General features: G+C 40.0%; 1 protein-coding gene across 3 annotated transcripts in view; it reads left to right on the top strand.

Annotated features, from left to right (window-relative positions):
• Positions 1 to 23,199, top strand: part of RCAN2 (regulator of calcineurin 2) — a 98,439-nt gene that overhangs the window by 60,121 nt on the left and 15,119 nt on the right. For all 3 annotated transcript variants that reach the window (XM_076332642.1, XM_076332641.1, XM_076332643.1), the window contains 2 exons: positions 19,688 to 19,861; positions 21,898 to 22,069. In XM_076332642.1, coding sequence (XP_076188757.1) covers positions 19,688 to 19,861; positions 21,898 to 22,069 — 346 coding nt within the window. The remainder of the gene's footprint in view (positions 1 to 19,687; positions 19,862 to 21,897; positions 22,070 to 23,199) is intronic.

The raw sequence follows: 23,199 nt of genomic DNA, 5'->3' as shown, positions 1-23,199 counted from the left end.
CATATGCTGAACAGCATATTTGCTTTGGAAGATATTATCTAATCATATGCTAGAATGCAAACAACCATGACAGTGTGGTCTCGAGCAGTGAATTCTTCCTTGGTGAAGAGATGCTGAACAAGAAGTGTACCACAATTTATCAAACACTCGGCTAACACACAAGCTGCCAAGGTCGAGGGACTGGCTAAGCTAAGCCTCTAGTCAGTGCTCAGTTGCTGCAGGATTTTGTTTTCCATCCATGTATTTATAGTGGTGCAAGGACTGTGTGCATGGGCTTTTCCTGAAAATTTCCCCCATTGGCTAAGTGTCAATAAGCACTTTCTCCTTCTAAATGCCAACAGAATTAAAATTTTCCCCATGGGAGACTTCTGAGCCTGTACTGTCTAACCCTCCTTGAAGTAACTGTATTTATTGGCTACCTAGTGTTGAGTCTTGACTCTTTTGTTTGGTGTAGATCATACAGATGAGACTCAATTGCTGCTAGCTTGAGGCGTAACAGCTTAGCTGCCCTCTGCACTAACTGCAGTATAGGCTATTATACATTGTTTGTAGCCAAATAGTAAACTTCTCCCCTTTTTTTTCTCATTGACAATGCTTCTAAAATGCACGTGCAGCCATCAAGCTCAGCTCCTGCCTATGCTTTCCATCTAGAATTCAGGCTGATTTCTGCTTTGTTCGTGTTAATTCCTGAAAGCACAGATCACCTCCTCACAACATCAGTGTTCTTGTGATGCATTTAACTGCCCTCATTTGGAGTTTCTGTTGGTGCTGAATCAAGGAGAAGCCTGTGGTTGCAGCAGCTCTGATGGCGTAAACAGCCCCACTGTCCTTGCAGGATGTCCACCCATCAAACTATGCAATAGGAAACCAGAGAGATGGGCCTGTGCAGAGCTGGGCGCCGCAGCGGCGGTGGGCTGCTGTTTACATCTCCATGGCAGCGTGTGTCTCTCTTCTGCATTCCTGGAATTGCTGAAAAACTTCAAAGTGGTGTTATGGATTAAAAGCTCCAGGTATTTTCATTTGCAGATGGAGAACTAAGGAATCGGGAAATAAGTTTTCTGATTAGGAAGCTGGCTTGGAATGCTATCAGATCTGGTGTAATTAGTAATCCTTGTTTTTCAAAATTGGGTTCTGTAGATGTTCAATCTCAAACAATGTTTGAGCTCTAGATGCTTCCCAGAGAGCAAGGAGCTTTGCTTAGTTGCTAGCTGTTTTTGGTGTTTTTTTTTTTTTAATTAGCCTAAACTTGCTACCTTTCTGAATCTGCCTGAGATTCTGGCAGCGTCTTGAAGGAGAGACGGACTTTATCTTGCAGGATGGCTTCATATTTAGCAAGAGAAATGTACTGCAGCATGGAAGAGCCTCCAGTTTTGCAGCACTGGATGGTCCTATCTGTTGAAATAATAGTCACTGAGCAGAGAAACACAATGAACCTCTTGTGCTCAAAGCAGTATCAGTAGGCAACTGTACACTGTAATTTCTTCAGCTCAGTTTGTCACTTGTGGAAGTATCTGTCTGCTTCATATATTGCAGTGAGTAATCTTGATAACATTGGCCATAAAAGGTGGAGGCATTCAGACAGCTGAATCATGCAACATGAGTTCTGCTGTGTTATACCCACGTCATGGCCAGAGAAGTGGTAACCTTGCAGAAATCTCATTTGTCCTTTCATTCATGTAGGTCAGTTGTGCTGGTGTGCAGGCAGATGAACAAATTATGGTAAAAGAACTGCTAATCCTCTCAAGAAATGAAATTCCGTTTATGGAGGAGATAAGAAGATTGTTTCATTTGCTGTATAAGTCTTACTCCAAGTTTACCAACCTCAAGTTTCATCGCCCTTTGCTGCGTATTCTCTTGCCTGATGACAAGGTTCATTCAGTTTTGGTTATTTTTCCATGTTTCTCAGAGAAAACCAATTACTAAACCAATAAGAATACAAACTTTTTCATTGTGTAAATAATGAGAACGGTACTGGGAAATTTGTTTTAACCACCGCTTCTCTGTAGCTGTTGGTTTGGGGTGGGTCCTTCTGGGTTTTTTGGGTTTGGGGTTTTTTTTGGGGGGCGGGTGTTTTGTTTTGGTTTTTGGGGGGATTATTATTTCATTTGCTAGTCCTGATAAAAAAAACCTCAAAACCCAAAAACAGCCCACCGTCAGAAATGGCCTTTCTCACTCAAAGAGGAACATTTATTTAAGAGGCACAACTATCTTTAAGGAGCAGGTCATAGGTGGAAGTCCTCTGAGCTGTGGTTTTAACCTGAGGGAGGAGGAAAGCAGTTGGTTATTCAAAAAGGTGGCTGAAATGAGGGAGCACGGGGTTTCAGAGGAGGGCAGTCAGTATGATGATAGGGCTTTTGTGGGCTGGTTTGTTTGGGTTTTTTTTTTCCTCATCAGAAGTGCCTCTGTGGTGCAAGACCACGAATGGAGAAAACTCTTGTGGAGGCTGGGGCAGGGAGGTAGGTTGTGGCAGGCCTTCTTATTGAGTGGGTGACAGAGGCAGAGAAGTTTAGGATGGAGGGAGAATTGATAGAAAAAAGAATAATCAATGGAAGACCAAGGTGAGAACAGAGGACTTTGACTTCTCATGGTGTAGTGGAATGATTTAGGGACTTTGAGAGCAGAAGCTGACACAAGATGTCAGATGAAACCAGGTGATGGTCAAAAAAAGGAGGACTTTGTGACAAAGCTTTTACCAAGCAGGTGTTAGCGTCATTGAAACCTTAGGTAAATTAATCTTGAAAGTTCATCTGCTTCCCTGAAAGCACCTTCCACAGGCTTCCATTCTGCCTCCAGGTAACAAAATCCCTTTGTGAACTGTTGCTCTGGGCTGCTGTCCCCCTCCTTTCAACTCCTCCCTCAAACTTTTTGGTGTTAAATGACTTACAAGAAATCAAGTGATTGAATGTGGCTAGACTAAGCTACATATGCATGTGTGGGACAGAATACATTTTTGTAAACCCTAAAAAAAAAAAAGTATATTCTTTTCATATCTCTTATTCCCACCTTCTCTGTCTTCCTTTCTGCTTCACCCTTCTGGAATGTAAGAAGAAATTGTGTGGTTTCCCTTGTTGTTGTTGTCCAGTGTGGTAAATAATACTAGAAATAAATTACAATACTTTCTAAATTGTTGAAAGTATCCAAACAGTAAGTGATACAGTAAGACATGATATATCAAATTATAAAAATGTTCTGGGCATGCTTCTTTCAGCAATGGAGATAGGTAATTTGTATTTGATTTTAGGTTTTGATCCTAGCAATTACGGAAGAAATTAATAATGGCAAGTACTTTTGGTGAAAATTTATTTTGAAGAAAGCTTTTGAAATAAAGGAAGTCTGAGATCAGATGAACAAGGAAAATTAATTTTTTTAAAGCCATTTTCAGCAACCTTACGGAGCTGGTAAATAGTGTCTCCTAAGAAGATTATTTGAGAGATGGAGAAGTGCATGAGAATTAGCAGTTATGGAGGCACTTCTGAATGCATAATGGAGATTATCCGTCCTGATGCAAAGGACAGATGGGACGTACATTAAGAGACTGTTACAGCTAGATCAGATACTCCTTTTGCTTTACAGCAGTTTAAGGATTTATATATAGAGAAAACCAAGTGTGCAAAATCACAAAATGAATTTCAATTAGCAGAGGATTTAAAGAAGAACAAGGAAATTCCTATGATGCATAAAAGTAAAAGGAAAACGATATGTAAATCTATTAACAGCAAGAAGACAGCACATAATGAACAATGCAGGGATGTTTAAGGTATGACTGATTTTGTGTGTGTTAGTCTGTATAAAGAACTTGACAGATAATTGGCTAAATTAATAGAAACAAACAAACAAAAAAAACCCTAGTGGTGGCCAGAGCAGAAAAAAACTGCTAAAAATACAGAGGTAAGGTAAAGTTACTCAAGTGTACAGGACCTGATAAAATCTACCAAAGAATGCTTTAGGATATAGTTGAAATAATCTTTCCACTATTTGAAATTATCTTTGAGAGTTCATAGGTTACAGAGAGTCTGCTGAGGATGTGAGATGGGAAGAAATAGCATTCGTGTTTAAAAGGAGGAGGGGGAGAAAGGCCTGGATAATTACAGATAATTTTATCTAACTTGAATTCTGGGAAATAAGTTTGTAAGTACTTCGGAATTAATTAGACCTGGGTTGTCTAGAGCAAATCATGTCAAATCAATATGCGTTCCTTGTTTGACAGGGCAACTGGATAAGTGGGATAAAGGAGATGCGGAAGGTGGGTATTTTGACTAAAGCTTTCACAGTGTTCAACAAGTCACTTTCATAAGTAATCTACAGTCTAAATATAATTTCCATAAGGTGGGTGCATAGTTGTTTAAAAAATGTCTAAAACAGAAGTGGTTCATTCTCAAAGAGTGAAGGCATTTAAGTAGACAAGGTCACATGCTTCTTCCTGGAACCAGGTTGACATTAATGACACTAATCAACAGAGAAAAACCTTAAAAAAATGTGTGGATGACTGTGCTGGTGGGGCGGGGTCAAAATTCTGAACAACCTTAAATTAAGCAACAGGATGATACTCAGTGAAGATCACTGCAAAGGAGAACACTTGAAATCAAAATTACACCTGTATAAAGAAGTTCACGTGTCCAAACAGTTATATGATGCAAATCTCTTGAGTTCTAGTGAATTGCAGTGAGTAGTAGTCAGCAGTATCATATTTTTGTAATCAAAACAAATACAGAATCGCAGAATGGTTTGGGTTGGAAGGGACCTTAAAGATCATCTAGTTCCAGCCCCCCTGCCATGGGCAGGGACACCTTCCACTAGACCAGGTTGCTCAAAGCCCCATCCTACCTGGCCTTACACTTCCAGGGATGGGGCATCCACAACTTCTCTGGGCAACCTGTTCCAGTGCCTCACCACCCTCATCATAAAGAATTTCTTCCTTATGTCCAATCTAAATCTACCCTCTTCCAGTTTAAAACTGTGGCCCCTTTTCCTGTCACTACAGGCCCTGGTAAAAAGTCTCACTCCAAGCCCCCTTTAAGTATTGAAAGGCTGCGATTAGGTCTCCTCGGAGCCTTCTCGTCTCCAGGCTGAACAACCCCAACTCTCTCAGCCTTTCTTCACAGGAGAGGTGTTCCATCCTCCTGATCATTTTTGTGGCCCTCCTCTGGACCCGCTCCAACAGGTCCATGTCTTTCTTCTGCTGAGGGCTACAGAGCTGGACGCAGGACTGCAGGTTGGGTCTCATGAGGGCGGAGTAGAGCAGGAGAATCCCCTCCCTCGACCTGCTGGCCACGTTTCTTGTAATGCTGCCCAGGATATGATTCTCTGCATGTAATTTCTGGATGTACGGAAGACGGTGCATATTGCTTATTCTCTCTCTTTGGTACATTGATGCTGGGCTACCATGGCTACTTTTCAGTGTGCTCTAAAGCAAATGCAGACAACTGGAGAAAATGTGGCAAAGCTGGAAGAATGTTAGAAGCTTAGCAAAGAGGCTGGGATGGCAGCCCTTCTGATGGTGCCGTTACAGCGCTTACACTCTTCTGTTATAGCTAGTTATTGGTGTGGGGAGGTTATTCCACTTCTTGAAGTTGTTACAGAGCTTCGGTTTGCAGAATAAAAGTCTAGTCCCACTTGGTGCTCGGATAGTGGTTTGCAAGAGGCAGGTACTTTCTCTGTTGTCAAGCTGACTGAAAGCTCTTGAATTGTGGATGTTGTTGTGGTGTTCTTGAGCTCATTAATTCTGTTGAGTGGTAGTTTATTATTTTGGGTTTTGTGCTAATGTGGCCATTGGTCAGTTTAAGTGAGCTTGCTATTGCAGGTGTGCCGTTTGTCTCTTCAGGCTGGTTAGACTTTTCAGATGCACATTTTTTGTCTAAAACCGAGATTTCATGTTGCTATCTTGTTTACAGAGCCTAAGAAGAAAACTACTGAAGTGTGAAAGGTAGTACCTTTATCTTTAGAAACAGCTGATTATATTAGAGGAATTCCAGGACTTTGTGACCAGCAAGCTTTCTGCAGGCCACTGCTAGTCCTTGAACCATAATCTGAGAATCGTTGAGCTAAAAAAAATTCTTACTAATCGACAGCTGGGAGCAAAGCCAAATGCTGGGCCATAACAGTAATAAGTATGCTGCTTATGTTAGACAGAAGTAAATTATTGGCATACTTAAAGTTTTAGAGGTTTGGAATGTTGATGCATTTTTGTCTGAATTTTTTAAATAAATGAATAAAGAGGAAAGATATTTAAATATCTATTTCTTGCTTTTGTAGCAGATAACTAGACTGAAACTGTTGACATAAGTCTTGCTGAATAAAAACATTTGCTTGCCTTACCGAGCAGTCCCAAAACAGGAGATTACTCAATGCATACTGCATCCTAGAAAACAATACAGAATATTTTTGAATGTCATTGGCTCGGTGTTTGCTAAAATTTCTGCTTAAGCTATAACTATTTTATATAGTTTTGTAGTTTATATAGTTTTATAGTAAACAGAATCAGAGCAGATGGACTTTAAGAAAAGGTTTAAAATGTCTTGGATCAGGAGAATTTACTTTGGGAATAAGTAATTGGTATAGGTATGGTAAAATGATAATTAATAGGAGTGTATACGTCTGTGTAAAATAAAGTATGTGGTTGATAATAGCTGCAGATTGGTATGTATTGAACGACTATTTTGAGACCACTTATCTATAGGAAGGTACCCTTGCTTTCAGCCTCTTTTGGTTTATTCTCCCCTACATGTTTTTCATCAAATTTGAGGTTTATAGGTAGCAAGTCTAGATCTACTGTGTTTCTGATTTAAATACTCCTTAGAAAGAGTCTGTGGACTGCACTAAGAGACTTGTAGGATAAACCTGTTCACTTTTAGTTGATCATTTGTCCTTCTTAATTAAATATTAGTATCCCATACTGATTAAGTAAACAGGTCAATTGGAACTGAAAAGTGTAAATGCTATTCTTGAGACTACAACTGACACTGCTTCTGCAGTGTAGGGATTTGCAGTTGGGTACAGGTATAGTCCGTACATGAAGCTGGGTGGTCTGGGAGACCCTCTGACATTTGAAGATGTAACCTCAGTAGTGAACAGGTTGCTTCCCTTTCTTTTGACTGACTAGTTCCCCCAAAATTGGTAGTCCCATGTCTTCTCATGTCACTTAGAATCTATTTGCACCAAATTTTAGTGCTTTGAAAATCTCATTTACCTCAAAGCCAGGCTCCTCGAGTCTGCACCTTAGTCTCCCACTCTGCAGATACACACATTATGGACTTACATCATGGCATTCGCAAGGCACGTACCTTTTTTTGACACAGAGACAGTGTGAAACAGTGCCACAGGGCAAGAAACTGGACTCTATGGGATCCTAATTATTTGTATATGTCCTACTTATTTTTAAAAAACTTGTTCATAGAAAGAACAAAATCTACATTTGGTTACCACTCTGCTTGCCAGTCACTGGGCTTGTTGCCTCCGTACGGATTGCTCTGGATACAAGCTTCTATGAAGAGCGGCTTCAGTTTCATAATGCCAGTCCAGTATCATTTTAATAACATGCTGTTACTGATATATTTTTCACATCAGGAAATGAAAATGATTTTGATGAAGAGCAGTGCTGTTTCTAGCTGTAAGATAGGATTAGTCTACTTTCCAATTCTTGTTTCTAAACAAAATCTGTGCCAACTGGAAATTATCCAGTTGGTTGAAAACTGACATGGGAGCAGTTTGGTCAGGAATATTTGCTTTTTCAACCTGGGGTTTCTTCCATCTGCCTAATAAAACAATTATATCACTGTAAGACTGAAATTCCCTCGTCTGTATCCTGTCTGGTAGTGGACAGTACTAGCGGCTGTTGAGGCTGATAGAAACCATTGCTTCTTTTTCTGCCCTTCTGTACCTGATAGAGAGCCCGGGTCTGTCATCTCAGTAACACCTTCTTGGGTGCTTGGGAAGCCGCTTACCACGTCCACCCAAAACCTCTCTTCTGGCCTACACAAGCCCAATTTTCTGAAATGTGCTAAATTCTTGATCTCATTAGGTACTATAACACTATAAAGTTCTAGAGGCTAATTAAGCGTTGTGGCATATATTGGAAATGAAAATATGCTGTTGAATTTTTTTTTAATTAGGCCTGTAGAGCACTGTATGGCATTTCTTTGATATTTCAGCATCTGTGCAGCTTGGGATCCTGGAGTCTTCTAAAGATTGTGACCTCTGATGGGGGAGAAAACAGCCTTTCAAAGTGTAAAAATATTTCAAGCACTTTTTTTTTCACTGAAGTGTATTCAAAATGGAAAGCATCTTCAGTGTTTCGTAGGACAATGCTGAAACAGGTGTTATAGTGACAATATAGAAGAAGCATGGAGGAAAGAGTGTATCATCTCTGTTTATGCAGATGCTTTCCACCCATTTTCTGCCATGATGTGCAAAATCAAATTCACAGGTAAACTTTTCAGAGTGATAACAGCATTAAGATCAATTATACCCAGCAGATTATAGCTCATCTGAGGCTCCTCTGTGGGCACCAAATCAGTGAATGTGGGAGAATGATATACTTGCAGTCTTCTATAGGTGCCTCTTTCAGGGCAATGTATAAATATAATCATTTTAGTCTATGGAAGTTCTGCCATTTGAATTTAGGAGGAAGAGAATGTTACCTGTAGTTATCCTCTTTTTTTTTTTTTTAAAATATCTATATATATACACACGCTGGTGTCTTTCCATTTTTGATAGCACAATTCCTGACTATGTCTGAAATGGATCCTAGAAAAGGATTCCCATATCCCTCTATTTGTAAGCAGAAAGTTTCCTCTGTGTACACCTTTGCTCTTTTCCAGCCCAATGATGATTTTTTTTTCCTTAGTTTTCTTTTTACCTCTTTCTTACATGTTTATTTCTGATAGAAGGTACCTTTATTGAACTTCTTTTGTATACTGTTAGGCTTGAAACGTATTCACATGTAGTTTATGTAGGTTTGCTACAGACTCCAGTCAGTCCCTCAACTGGAGATAGTGTATTGTTGTCCTTGATGTATCTTTATTGTACAAAGAGACTCCAGTCTTAGAGGCTGTAGCTTCTAGGAGCTGTTTGAATGTATACAGAAAACAGACCTGCTTGAGTAATTAGCAAATGAAGTGTAAGACGGCGAGTGACAGATGGTCGAGACAGACTGGCAAGAATAAGAAACAGCCAGATAGTACAACCAGAGCGTTAGACATGGTCACAGTACTGCAGATTCTGCCCACTAATTGTGGGCTGCAATGGTGAGGAGAAAGGCAGGAGAGGATAGTAAGAGGATCTCTGTTGTATGTTTTAGTGCAGAGGTGCAAGGTAAGACTAATGCCTTGAGTAAAAACTGATTTCTACATTTTTTGTTTCTGCGTAGGCTGTTTTCCTTTGTATTTGAAGCGACATTTCAGCAGAGGTTTTTTTACTAAACTTCTGAGAATGTGTATTGGTGGGTCAATAGTTTTCCCTTGTACCTCTTTTCGACAGTTAAATAACATTTATGGAGGAACATGAGATTAGATTCTCTTCTGCTCTCTTGCTTGTTTTTTTTAATAGTCACTTTCAAAATTGTCAGTGTCCTTTCTAAATCCAGACAAGTTGAAACTACATTTTTAGTCATGTTAGTGCAGTTTGCAGTTGTTGGGGAGAGGGAAGGGAAAAAGCATTCCCCATGACTATGATGAGAAACAGCTGAAATGCTATAAATGTTGGTCACTGTACGTGAAAGAGTAAATCAGGAATGGGCAAGGCAAGCTTTTTTTTTTTTGTTTAAACTGTCCCATGGCTTTTTCTTGTTTATTTTTCTAGTTTAACTGGGTTGACAGAGACAGGGAATGAATAGTATGTATTTTATGGTTGTTTTACAACCTTACGGCTCCAAGAGTATAAATAAAGTTTCTCAGCTCTTAGTGTTCTCTTTATTATATTTAATTCTTGCATTTAGCTTTCTGTTCAGTGAGGTCCTGATTCTGCATCACTGACAGCCACAGAGGTGTCCCCTGACACTTCAACAGGCTCGGTAACAGGTTTTTAAGAGACTGAGCTTTCTAGATGCTCTGACTGGGATTGTTTGTGCTTATAGAGGTAAGATGCTCCTGAATGAGTTACGGAAACACTGGTTCTACTCCCATGGTTGTCTCTAAGTGGGCACTGTGACCGTAAGTGAGTCGGTCCTCGCCTCAGTGTCACCACACAGAAGAAGGGACTGGTATACCTCAGAAGGGTTGAGGAGGTGAAACTTAAGTTGTCAAAGATCACTGAAAAATAGTGTAATAAAAAGATGGAGATTTATGTAGTTTTTCTTACAGTCCCTAAGTTTATACAGGTAGTGTGAATATTTTTCACACAGCCTCTCATAAATGCATAACTTTAGTTTCCTGCACAAGTGTGACTACCAGTCCCTTATTTATTATTGTCCCTAGCACTTTTTTTTTTTTTTTTTTTTTTGCTTTTCCAGGAGTGCCAGCTAACTATTCTTGTGAGAGATACTGGCTTGCGTCTACATTAGCATTTTTAGTCTGAGCTGGGGATTCTCATAAGGCAACTTTCCTCTTGATCTTCATTAACTGTGCTTTTCGTTCACATCACAGAGCAGTTCATGAACTGGATACCTTTCAGATGAAATTAATATAGAAGATGCACTCCAGTAGTGTGCTTAATATGCTCCAACAGCTAATGGGCATTCAGTCCATGGCACCTGATCAGAAAGTCCTCAGCACCAACTGTTTTGCTGTAGAGATTGCTCCTATTGGAACACCCTTATTGATATAAAACCAGCAACTATTGGTAAAAACAAATTAAGGTTGTTTTTCTTCCTTAGCTTTGTTTGCTAAATTAAGCTAATAGGAACTTTAGGAATTATTGAAACAGGCTAAACATAGAGACAGCAATTTGTTCCTTGTGCTACCAATTAATTGTTGGGCTTAAATGTTTGCAGCAATAAGACAAAATCGATAGCTGGTATTGTACTATGTACATTCTTAAATCCAATGCAGACGAGCTCCTTGGAGTTCATTACATACATTATCTACTCATTTATTGTTTGAATTCTTAAAATCACACAAACAAAAAAAGGCTTTTTTTCAGGAAAATCTGAACCTTTTCTTCACGTCTTTGTTATTAGCATTACTTTGATCATTCTAAAGCCAAAATGTAAGGCTGCTATTTGGAAAACAGAAATTGCATTAAATCCTCCACAAACCTGTTCTTGCTTTTTTTTCACTGCCAAATACAATGCAAAAGAGAAAAAAAAGAACGTATGGAGTGATGTTGTACAAAATGGTAGCCAGCACAGGAATGAAAAGTACTTCTCGGAGAACAAAGAATGATGTTTCTACAGAACACTCCCTAGCACTGGGGGCGAAACTAACAGATCTAGACATAGAATGTGCACTTGGCCAGCCGGTTTGAAAGAGTGCTTCCAGTTTTTCAGGGAGCTAATACGGCATCTGGAACTGGAGTACTTCAAATATGGAGTGTTCAAAAAAGCTGTTGCGGGCGACACAGTAAAATAGCAGTGCTCGTATAAAGAAGAAATGTGAAGTGTGGATTTTTCTTTTAGCTCAATCGTTGGGTGTGAAATCTAATTGAGAAGTCTCCAAACTATATTAAATCACCCCTTTGGCATTGCCACAGGAACAATTTATTTCATCTTGAAGGAGCCTTTGGTTTCCAGATCAGTGGAGCTAAGCAGGAGGAATGTGCGTCACATTGAGGTAAACAGGGATGTGAGCTCGTTAAAAACAGAAAAGGCAACGCAGCAAAATTCTGCGCCCCTGACATTTGTCAGCCTCTTCTGAAATGTGAATGCCGTTTCCATTAAGCTTTGGGGCAGATACTATCTCTGTACCTTTTGTTGTGCTGATGAGTTGGAAGCCGAACATAAATTTATTTAGTTCAGCTGATTTTTCAAGAGGCAAGTCTGTCTTGTTTTGTTCACCAGAAGGTTTGCAGTGCTACTGCAGTGCTATTGCAGTGCTATCATGCCTTGGTGGACTGTCCTCATGCAGGAGGACTGGTAGAGAGGGATGGCTCTTACTGCCTCAGTCCCGCTCTGAGGTGGTATCAACCTTCTTCCAGTTCCCTACGTATTTTTGTAATCACAAGTTTTTGTGAGATGATGAATTACAAATGCCTATACCACATTGTGTAACGTCTGTTAGACTTTTTTTCAAAGTCTCTTTCTGGAACAAGACCTCAATCTGTAAGCAGTAAGCATTGTATCAAATATTTCTGCTGTCAGAATGATTTTGGCGCAAAATGAAGGCAAAACCCTGGACGCAGCCTTCAGGATTTTAAAAGTTCTATGCAGATGCCTCCAAAACAGCCCTAGCGTGTAAGGGTAAAACGGCAGCATGTTATGAGCCATGGACCAGCGCTGTGTGCAGACATGCTTTGTGCCCGGTGTGTGTTCTGTTTACGGTTGGCTCACTACAAAGTGCAGAGCAACAAGGTCACTTAGCATGACGTCTGGAATAAAAAATGCGTATTCTTTACATAGTAAAACTTAAATTAGGACCCCCTTTAACATTAACAGGATTGCAATAGTGCAAGCAAATTGGTCTTGATTTAACCGGAGAGCAAGATTTAATGCATTTTTTTAACCTGCCCCTCTCAAAGTCCAGCCTTAAAAGTTATTTTGGCTTATACTGTTTCATTTCATCTTTGGCTCACAATTTACCTGACCTTCACCCCTTAAAAACAACAGAAAACCAAGCACAAAACATCAAACTGCATGAACTGGGGTAGCAGACCTGGGTTGATTTGTTTGTGTACTGAGACAACTGTGTGATTTTGGAAGAGGCTAATTAGTGCTGTGTTTAATATAAATAAACAAACCCAAGCTCTTTTCACCCCTATCTCAACGCTCTAATCTAACTTCAGGAAGAGATGAGCAGAACTTTGCACTGAGTTCCAAGGTGAGAAACACACTTTTAGGCAGTACGGTAACCAGGCGGTCATCGCAGAGTACTTTGTAATTCTGGTTACCTGACAAAATACCCAGTGTTCCCTGGTTTTTTTTCCCCCTTTCAAAATTTCTCACATGTAGAAATGTTACCATCTTAACATGTATCCTGATGAATGACAGGTGGAAGGACACATTTGTCTACTGCATTTTTTCGTTGCTGTTTCCACCGACGGGATTGTATCAGGGATTCCCTTTGATAACAGAAGAAACTTTCTGCAAACCAACATTCAGACAGTAGTATTCAGTCTCACTGTTTTATTCAAATAATACCCTGTCCCACTAGTAAGGAGGGAGTAGGATGATCTCTCACTCTTGGCTACAGCTACCTTCAGTGAAAAGTAAAATAAAAAGCTAGGACCTGAAGACCTGTGCCTTAAGGTGATCTCTGAATGATAAATTTGTATTTTATTCTCCTGCCATTTCTTAAAGGCATGAGGACAAGACCATGGGAGCTCTTTATTGATCATCATCATCAGTTTAAAATATTTCCTCTGTTTTCAGCACTCCTGGAATTTTAACTGAGAATCAATAGTGCTTTTTCATATGTGCTTCCAAAGTTTCCTGGTAAGTTTTACCTTTTTAGAAGCAGAGAATTCGATCATTGATTAGGCTGTTGTTTACACTGGCTACTTGCAGGAGTTCTTGCCATTTAAGGAATTTTCACATGTGAGTTATATCAAGCTGCTTGCTTGTTTTCTGTGGCTCATGAAATAATTGTTAAAAGCACTTGAGGTTAACCCAGTTCTTTAAAGTTCTGATTAGACTAATCAGAGGCCCTTTTTCTTGTCTTTTTTTTTTTTTTTTTTTTGACTTTCAGAACTACAGAAATGCATACTGGCTGTCCTGTAATCTTTCCTTCCTGTCCTTTTCATGAAAGTAATTAGCCTTTTTGCTACTTCTGGGCCAATGGCATTTTGAAATTTTACGGGTCTAAATGCTAAATAACCTCCTAGTGCTAGCACTAGTCCTAGGGTCTAGTGCTAAATAACCTCCTCAGTTTGAGCCTAAATCTTTTAATGGACAGTCTTTGTTTCATACTGACACTGTTGGTTATTTTAATTTGGATAATCCCTTTGCCTTCACATCATTTACTGATTTCCTTATACTTAGATGTAGCAGGAAACACATTGTACCTTAGTTTCTGTTTCCCAAGGCGAAATCATCTACCTTTACCTCCTGTGACAGGCTCACCACTTCTCTTATCATCCTTGCAGTCTTCTGCTGTTGCTCTTCCAGCTTGCCTCCCTCTTCCTTAATCCTAGACTAGGTCATTACAATACCCTTCATGTGGCATTGACATATCCCAATCCTGAAAATACTTCCAGCTGATATTTTCTAGGCTTCTGTATTATTATTTTTTTTAAACATGTGCCACTTTAGTGCCTCCTTTATCCCCCCTGGAATTAACCAGTATGCCCATTCTCTTTGCTATAAACGGGAAATTAGTCTGTTGGTAGAATGTTTTGTTACTGGACTCTTTGGTGCACGGCCTCCGTATGTTCTATCAAATTCCGTCTTTCTTCTTGTGCTGCATGAGAGATCTGCAGTGTTGCAACCAGCATGGCTATGTGGAAACAGAAAACATTCGACTCTGAGATACGAGTTTATTTCTTACAGGAAAGTTTATATCTGGTAAAGAACTAGTTTCAGGAAAAACATATTTCATAACTGTAAATTATGTCTCAGTTTCCCTACTGTATACAGATAGTTCCTTGGATTATCTTTTATATAAATGAACAGGAAAATTAAAATGGGAAAAATGCTTGCTTTATTTGCTTGCAAAACTCTAGGAAAAGGGTTAGACTAAAGTTTTAAATCACAGCCGTCTCCTAAATCAAATGTGTAACAAGGGTGATAATGAGCATAAACACACTGAATAATAAAATGTAATTTGTGTTCTGAGTTCTAGGGCTCTAATCCAAAGCTCACTGATGTCTGTGGAAAGACTTCCATTGATTTGAATTAGGCCTTGGCTTTTGTCCTGAATGAACACAATACTAGTGGAGCTATTCATGAAATAAATGTTTGGAAATAAATCACAGGAACTTGCTGTGTTGGAACCCAATTCACTTGCTAATTCAGGCAGTCATGTTTTACAGTGCTTGTTGTGTCGATACTTTGTCATAGTCCCTCGCGTGAACTAACCAAATTCAATCTTAAAAAAAAAAATCTTTTGCTACTGCTGCTGTAATTGGAAGGTTGTTTCTGGATCATTACACTGATGTTTGAAACCTTCTTTAACTTCTAGCCTAAACCTATTTATGCCAATTGTTTCCACTTGTTTTATGCCAACATAGTCTTCTAGTCTTTATACAGTATACTTTGTCGTTACTCTATACAGTTCTGGTAAACTACTGATGATTGTCCCATCTCCTCTCAGGCTTTGCTTTGCTAAATAAGCCGAGCATTTTCATTTCTTATTCAGTACGTTGTTCATTCTCTGTAGCTTTTATCTCAATCTGTTCTCGTTTGTCTTAATCTATCTGGGATACAGGCAACAAAACCTGCATTTTTAATGAGGTGTAATAGTGCTCTATATAATGTTGTTATACTTTCCTTGCTTTACTAGAAATGCTTTTCCAGATGCATCCGGTATTTTGTTTGCCTCCTTATGGCTGCATTTCACTGATCACTTTTGTCGTGTGACTTAGAGGATCTTGGTTCCCAGGTGAGCTCCCATTTAGTAGTAGGGACAGTTTTTAGTCCAAGAGTGCATAGCTTTGCCTTTGTACTCTGAGGCTTTTGGCTTGTGTCTGTGACTCCAGTGCGCATTTCTTCCTTGGATGGTGCTCTGTTTGTCCTCTGCATTGGCTGTTGTAAATTATAACAATCAAGCTTGAGTAATCAGCAGCCTTAATTAGTATGTTCCTACTTTGTGCTAATTTTGTTAATTAAAAAAAAAAGAAACTGCTAGAGGTGGTGAACGATGGGTGATGGGAGCTGACATAAGGTGACAGGAAAGAACTGGGGAAAGGTGCCCAGTGTTGGGCAAAAGAATAGCGAGATGAAGAGAGGGCACGGAGCCCACGAGGGAGAAGTGAGAACTTTCTGCAGTATTGGTCAAGTGAAGGCTACTCACATTTTCCAGAGCATTAATTGGGTCTCACAGAGACATACTTGGGATGGATGAAGACATGCCAAAATCCCAGAAATAAATGCATCACTCATGACTTTCTGCATTTTGACTTTCTAAGAGTAGCAACACTGCTGCTTAACTTCGGACATGCCTTTATTTTTTTACAGGAGTTTTCAAAGTATTCTGAAAGTTTAAAGACTTATTTTCTAAAAGCATCTTTAAAATACTGAATCTTAAAAGTGCTTTAAAAGTCCTGAATTGAGAGGATTATGAGTTTTGAATAATTTATCCACAAAACTTGAAAGGGAGAGAATTTTCTTAGGTCTTTAAAATGTATATGATACATTTTCTTATAGATTGGAATGACTCTGAAAGACTTTTATCCAGATAAGTACATTCAGCAGATATGAGAAGTCACAGGCAATAGCAATTAAGGCATAAGGCGTTTCCTGGGAATTAATATCAAGCTGGGATGAGTTAGGATGGCTCAAGATGCAGCTGAGGGCCATTAACTGCAGTTGATGATTAATGACCTCTGCTGAGGTCATCATTATTATCAGCTGAAAAGGTAGAAAAATTCAGATGTATGAATCTTTTTAACAGGAGATGCAGTTTCAGTTGGTGCAGTAGATGTGTCCCCACTGTGGACAGACTGCCCCGTATTAATATCAAATAGAGGGCTTGATTTCCCTCCCCCCCGGCATTTTTAGGAGTGTTAATCAAAGCTGGCTCTCTAAAGCTGCGCCAGTATCAAATTGAAAAGTAAGCAGAATAAAGTCCATAGCGCTTTAATGTTCTCCCAGTATTACATTTGGTGTCCAGTACTTAATCAGCTTTATTTAGAGATACTCCCATCTGTCCCTTTTGGTGCCTAAGCAGTGCGTCTCAGTATTGCCTAGAAATGTGCCCAGAACAATCCTGTGCTCACTTTTCCTGGGCCCACATTTGAAATCACATCCTCCCTTCTTTTGCATTATGGCCCTAACCAAGATCTAGGTTCCACGTTGTCATGTATGCTGTCCACAAAAAAGGCAGGCACACAGGACTGGCCGATGCAAGAAAATACCGCTGTGTCGATACAGGGAGAATCTGTTTCCTAATAAATAGTCAGTCGTAATAGATACTTGCTTCCCAGTGTCCAGACAAGTCCGTGCATTCCACGGTTGGTGAAATATCCTTTTTATATGATGAATGATTTCATTGTTGATTTGTGGGGAAACTGAGAGCTACTGCAGGGGACTAGGAAATGTTCACCTTGCTGCTTATTCTTAGCTTGTGTGACTTCTGCTATAATACCTTGATCATCTCACATATATATATGTGTGTGTATATATATGAAAAAATATAAATACCTTGATATCACTCATATATATGTATTTAAGTTTGTTTATTTCAAGGTGCTTTTTAAAAAAGAAAACTGAAGAAGTCTGAAATAGGCAATATAGGTAACATAAAGACATAAGCTTTAGTTCGTTAGTCACTATTATCTGTTACTTAGATTATACACAGTACTGAATGTTTCTGAACGCTATGTAAGTCCTACTTTACACATACGCTGGTCCCCTGTCCTTTTGCTCCCTTCCCCCAGCCCTCTTCCCCTGGGCACTGTGAAAGTTGTAGCATCAAAATTCCAAGCAGGACAGGACTGAGATGACTGCTGCTTTTGGCTGACCTTTATTAAATGTCACTGGATGTAGACTTCTGCTCAGGAAAATGGAATTTTGCAAAATTGTAAGCAAAGCAGTTAAAAAACTTAACTCAGGTGTGAAATGTTGACAATTTTGAACGTTAGGTGGTATGAGTAGACCTGTTTGTACAAATCTATTGACTTCAACACTGTTTGTGGGATTTCTGCGTGCCTTTATTCACCCTCAACCAAACCACTGAGCTCTCTCCTCTGTCTTCTCCCCCCCTCCAAAGTATCTCCTCTGGTGAGAGTCACTCCTGTGAGTGAGGTCAGGCGAAATGAAATGAAATGAAAATCATGAAAGCTTAATGGACCACAGGGAGGTTCCTTTGAAAGGGTGCCAGAGATGGAATATCAGTTATGGGGAAGAAGACCACAGAGCTGGCAGTGAATGAAAGGAGAGCTGGTACATGCGCATTAGTGTTTCATACTCCTTGCCACAAAACTGGTCTGTTTTCCTAGTTAACTCTTTAACAAATGTATCATGCTGACAGTAGGCACTCCCACAGTGCTATTAGTGCTCCCTGATGCAGCTTCGCTGTGCTTCAGGATACATTTTTCTAAGAAGTTCTGGATTCTTCGTCTTGCTTTTAAGATCAACAGATGAGAACTGAAGTATTGCTGAGATTACATAAATTGCATTTTCTGTTTGATCTTCTGCAGCCTCTACCAGTTACCCACTGTAAGGGATAAGAAATTGTTTTCCTGGATGAGAAGAAAAGAAGTTATGTTTTAAAATATGTAAAAACGTGCTTACTTGCAGATATATCAAAGAAAACGTCAGGGTATTGTGATTATACAAACACCTGACATAATAGCCCTCAGTGTATGAAATGGTGTTGCGAATCATCTCAAACACTGTTTTTTTCAGGATAAAGAACTCTTAAAAGAAGGGGCTTTGCTCTGGCTGATTCTCCATCTTCTAAGACTTCAAGTCTTGGTTGCAGTAGTTAAAATGCTAGGACTTTATGTGAGACTCACTGGATGGTAGTCTAAAATCTGAGTAAACACAAAGGCTAGACTAAATGATAACTGCTCCCTTTCAGTCTTAACGTTTTATGAATCTATGCTTGTGTGAATGAAGAGACCTGTGCAAGTAGTCTCTTTAAGGCGCAAGTCCTTAAATCAGAATTGATTTAACGACTTTGGTTTTATTTGATGATGTGGAACTAGTCCTCTGTGTGCACATAGTTTACAGAGAAATTGCAGAGAGAATCTGATCCTCCAAGGCTGCTAACGTACCTTGAATTTCTGTTGATCTCTAGGCCCATAGATGTGGTACACTTCAGACCTTTCTTTTACAATGTTAAAATATCCATATTTGTGTCATGCTTTTGAACGTGGAGTTCCACAGCTAAATATTTTTAAGCCTGAAATTTCTCTTTGGGACAGGTCACTTTTTTCAGTTACCTAATTTTTTCCGTGCTGCTACAGCCAACTCTCAAGGACTGAGTGTATATCTGTGCTAAGTATTTAAATGACAAAACCTCCAGAAAAACGTAACATGCAATACAAAATGACCCTGCAGTGTTGATGTGAATGTAACCCTCAGTTACAGTGGGCCTGACTTTGTCTGCTGACTCCATTGTAATTCAGCACAATGTTTGCTTTTGTACAGATGAGACCACAGTTGTCTGGTATATTCAGTCATATGCCCCTTCCAGCTTCATTTCATAAGTCACTGTCACAGTTTTGCTCAACTTTTACGAGAAGTTCCATAGCTGCTGGTTCCTCAATTTGAAGACTTCTGCCCCCACATATTTTGCAGAGTTCAGCACTTCCAGACCAGCGCTTTCCTTAGTTTCTTTTCACAAAGCCTTTATTAGTCTATGGACGCCCACCCCCAAAGGCCACAGGCTGAAACCTCCTGGTTAAACAGTTGTTGTCAAGTTTCAGATTATCCTTTGACACAGACTGATGTGACAGAGCACAAAGTTAATCTTCAGCATTATTTCTTTTTCATTTGCAGGAAAAATTTGAAGGCTTGTTCCGTGCTTATGATGACTGTGTGACATTCCAGCTGTTTAAAAGCTTCAGGCGTGTGCGGATAAATTTTAGTAGTCCCAAATCAGCTGCTCGTGCCAGAATAGAGCTGCATGAAACACAGTTCAGAGGGAAGAAGTTAAAGTTGTATTTTGCACAGGTAATGAAATCTGCTGTCTACTTCTATGTTAGTGCATAGCTTTTATAGAAATATTGCGCAGTAACACTGAATAAAAGTAATAAAGGTTTCTCCCATGCCCAATCTCTCTGCTAAAAGATTACTCAGACAGCCTTATGTTGCCTGAGCTGTACCTGCCCAGTGGGTCTGCAGTAAATTTAAAGGACCACTTAGGACTCAAGTTGTTTATTCAACACACAGAAGTTACATAGCTTAGAACTGATTTACAACATTGGGTATTTGCTGTGGGTAACTCTCTAAACTAACCATAAAAAAGCAGTAATGTAAAGTATCGTAAGTTCATTTAAAAAGTAGGGCTGAATTACTTACAGGACTGCACCCCTGAGCCACAGTCAGGCTGTGAATTTTCTAAAAGGAATTCAGTAAGTTCAAGTAAAAGGGAGAAGGTAGGGGGAGAAGAATATCCCCAGCCTGGGGGCATAGGGGATTATATCCATCTGTTAAGAGTGTCAGATGGGGGTATCAATTCTTCTTGGCCAAGGGTGAGAGAACCCAGATGTCTCACAGCCTGGGCGAGTACTAGGCGCCAGCCAGGCTATAGAAAGGTGAGGGAGGCTGAGAACCCGACCACCACCTCTTCTGAATGTATTTTAGTAAGTTGCTGTGGCCACTGTGGCTTGTGGGATACTCACTAGTGCTTATAAGCAATGTAAGAGTGCTTTGAGCTGCCAGACCGGTCCTCCAGAGGTCTTAGGTTAAGGGCAGGCTTATGTGAAGATACCAATCAAACCTAAGAGGCAGTTAAGTTTTTGAGCCTCTACAGCCTGGTCAGAATAGGAGCAGTTTTGAGCCTAGGCAGAAGCAGAACCTCAAGGAAGATGGGAAACTGCAGTTGTGAAAAAAACAATATGCTTAACGGGTTAGATGAGTTCAGAAGATCTTACAGTTGGATTTAGGTGTTGACAATCTACTTCAATCCCATTTTATATGCCTTAATCTCCTAGATCTGTCTCTGAATTTTTTCTGAAAGGTTTCAAAACCTGCTGTTACGCAGATCTGAGAATCATTTCATTCTAACTGTACAATCAAGAGGTTAATAGGAAACTGGGGATAATACAAGAAAAAGAGAAATGTGCGTAAGTGATTAGTCTCCATATCTAAGCTGATTTCCTGCAAAGCCATTTAAGTATCTGCACTATGCTCTCCAGTATGTGCAATCTTAAAAGAGCTTGTTAGTTGTGTCCAGGGAATGAATATGTGGAAGCAGCACAGTGTCTGGAGCAGTGTATGTTTATATGGACCTGAGCCAGACTGAATAAGCACTTCCAGAATTAGAGGTTCTGGGGAACATGGAGTTGAGAGACCCAAACAGGCTCTTTGCAAAACCCATTGTGGTACAGCAGGGTGCTCTCTCAGGCTTGCTGTCATGCAAATGCAGTTTATTGCTTCTGGGCCCAAGTTGGTTGTAAACTTGCTCAGGTACGGCTGTAGTATAATTCATTTTATGTTGAGACTTCTTTAATATACCAGAAAAAAGCAGGAATTCAACTAGATAATTTAATATGGAAATAAAATGAGAACAGTTAGTTGCAAACGACTAAGGAACATGATAGATTCCTTTATCACTTCAGCTAAAGAAATCAAATCTTCATAAACCTTTCTGAAGTTACTGATAAGGCCTTGGTGTGGGAGTTACTAGTTTCTTGTCTAATGTCTTTTTATTTAGGAGTTTAGGTCAGTAGATCAGAACAATACCTTTTCAGCCTCAAAAATCTCTGAACTAGCAGCTGTGGATACCAAAGCTTTGCATTTATCCTCAGAGAACATATACAGTAGGCACAAACATTGTAGCTTTGCTCATATAACAGCCCCCCGCAGTGTATTTACTGTAGAGGAACCATCTGTAAGGTCGAGATGAAATTCATCTCCAGGCCTTCTCTGCTGAGACTGACGCTGAAACCCTGCCTGGGTGGCATTTGGTATTAGACGTGTATGATTTGAGTAATCATTCCATTTACCCATCTTATACTAAATAATGTATTTGTTATGCTTTAAAGATTCAGACCTCTGAGACAGATGGAGACAAGCTTCATTTGGCACCACCACAGCCTGCAAAACAGTTTCTCATCTCGCCTCCAGCCTCCCCACCTGTAGGGTGGCAACCAATAGATGATGCGACACCTGTCATCAACTACGACCTCCTTTATGCAGTTTCTAAGCTAGGACCAGGTAAGCTTGTGGTCCTTGTGTGAAAATGTGTCAGAAAAAGGAGACGAGAAATAGCAGTATAGAGAATGTGACTGTAGAGGAAGTTGGGGTAAAGCCTGTAAGTTGCATTAAAGCTTTGGATTTAAGTTGACGCATGTCAACTGTTTTTTTGCTTAAGAATGAGTTTTACCATATGTACGTACGGAATTATATCTTATCTGCAGCTCGTGAGTCCTATTTGATTGAATAGCAGATCAAAGCTTGTTTACACAATTTATTGTGCTTGGGTTTGTGCTTAGATGAGACAACTGATGGTTTATGTGGGGACCGGACAAATGCTTGTCCATGAACTTGAGGAGTTTTTGCTTTAAATCACATCTGCTCAGTACTGCTTTCCAAGATGCAGAATACCTCATCAAATGTTTAGGCATCACTGCATCTCCACCAGAGTGGAGAATCTCTCACGTTAACAAGTTTGTCGAGAATGAACTACCATTCCCCAATCCCGGCAGGATTGCTCTGTTGGGACTGCCCATTTTCTGTTGAAAACTGTATGCAGAAGAAATGGAATAAGGTGTAGCCTCTATCAAAATAGAGGCTATTCTTCACTACAAGAAGGACGTTGAGGTGCTGGAGCGTGTCCAGAGAAGGGCAACGAGGCTGGTGAGGGGTCTGGAGAACAAGTGTTCTGAGGAGCGGCTGAGGGAACTGGGACTGTTCAGCCTGGAGAAAAGGAGGCTGAGGGGAGACCTCATCACTCTCTACAACTACCTGAAAGGAGGTTGTAGCGAGGTGGGTGTTGGTCTTTTCTCCGAAGTAACAAGCGATAGGACGAGAGGAAATGGCCTCAAGTTGCGGCAGGGGAGGTTTAGATTGGATGTAAGGAAAAATTTCTTTACTGAAAGAGTGGTGAAACATTGGAACAGGCTGCCCAGGGAAGTGGTGGAGTCCCCATCCCTGGAGGTTTTTAAAAGACGTGTAGATGAGGCGCTTAGGGACATGGTTTAGTGGGCATGGTGGTGTTGGGTTGACGGTTGGACTCGATGATCTTAGAGGTCTTTTCCAACCTCAATGATTCTATGATTCTATGAAAATAGGAGAGATGTCAATGGATAATGCAGAAAGACTTTCTTCCGTCTTCCCATCTTCAG

The sequence above is a fragment of the Aptenodytes patagonicus genome, chromosome 3 (genome assembly GCF_965638725.1).
Source record: "Aptenodytes patagonicus chromosome 3, bAptPat1.pri.cur, whole genome shotgun sequence".
NCBI lineage: Eukaryota > Metazoa > Chordata > Aves > Sphenisciformes > Spheniscidae > Aptenodytes > Aptenodytes patagonicus.
This window is presented reverse-complemented; position numbering and strand designations above follow the sequence as displayed.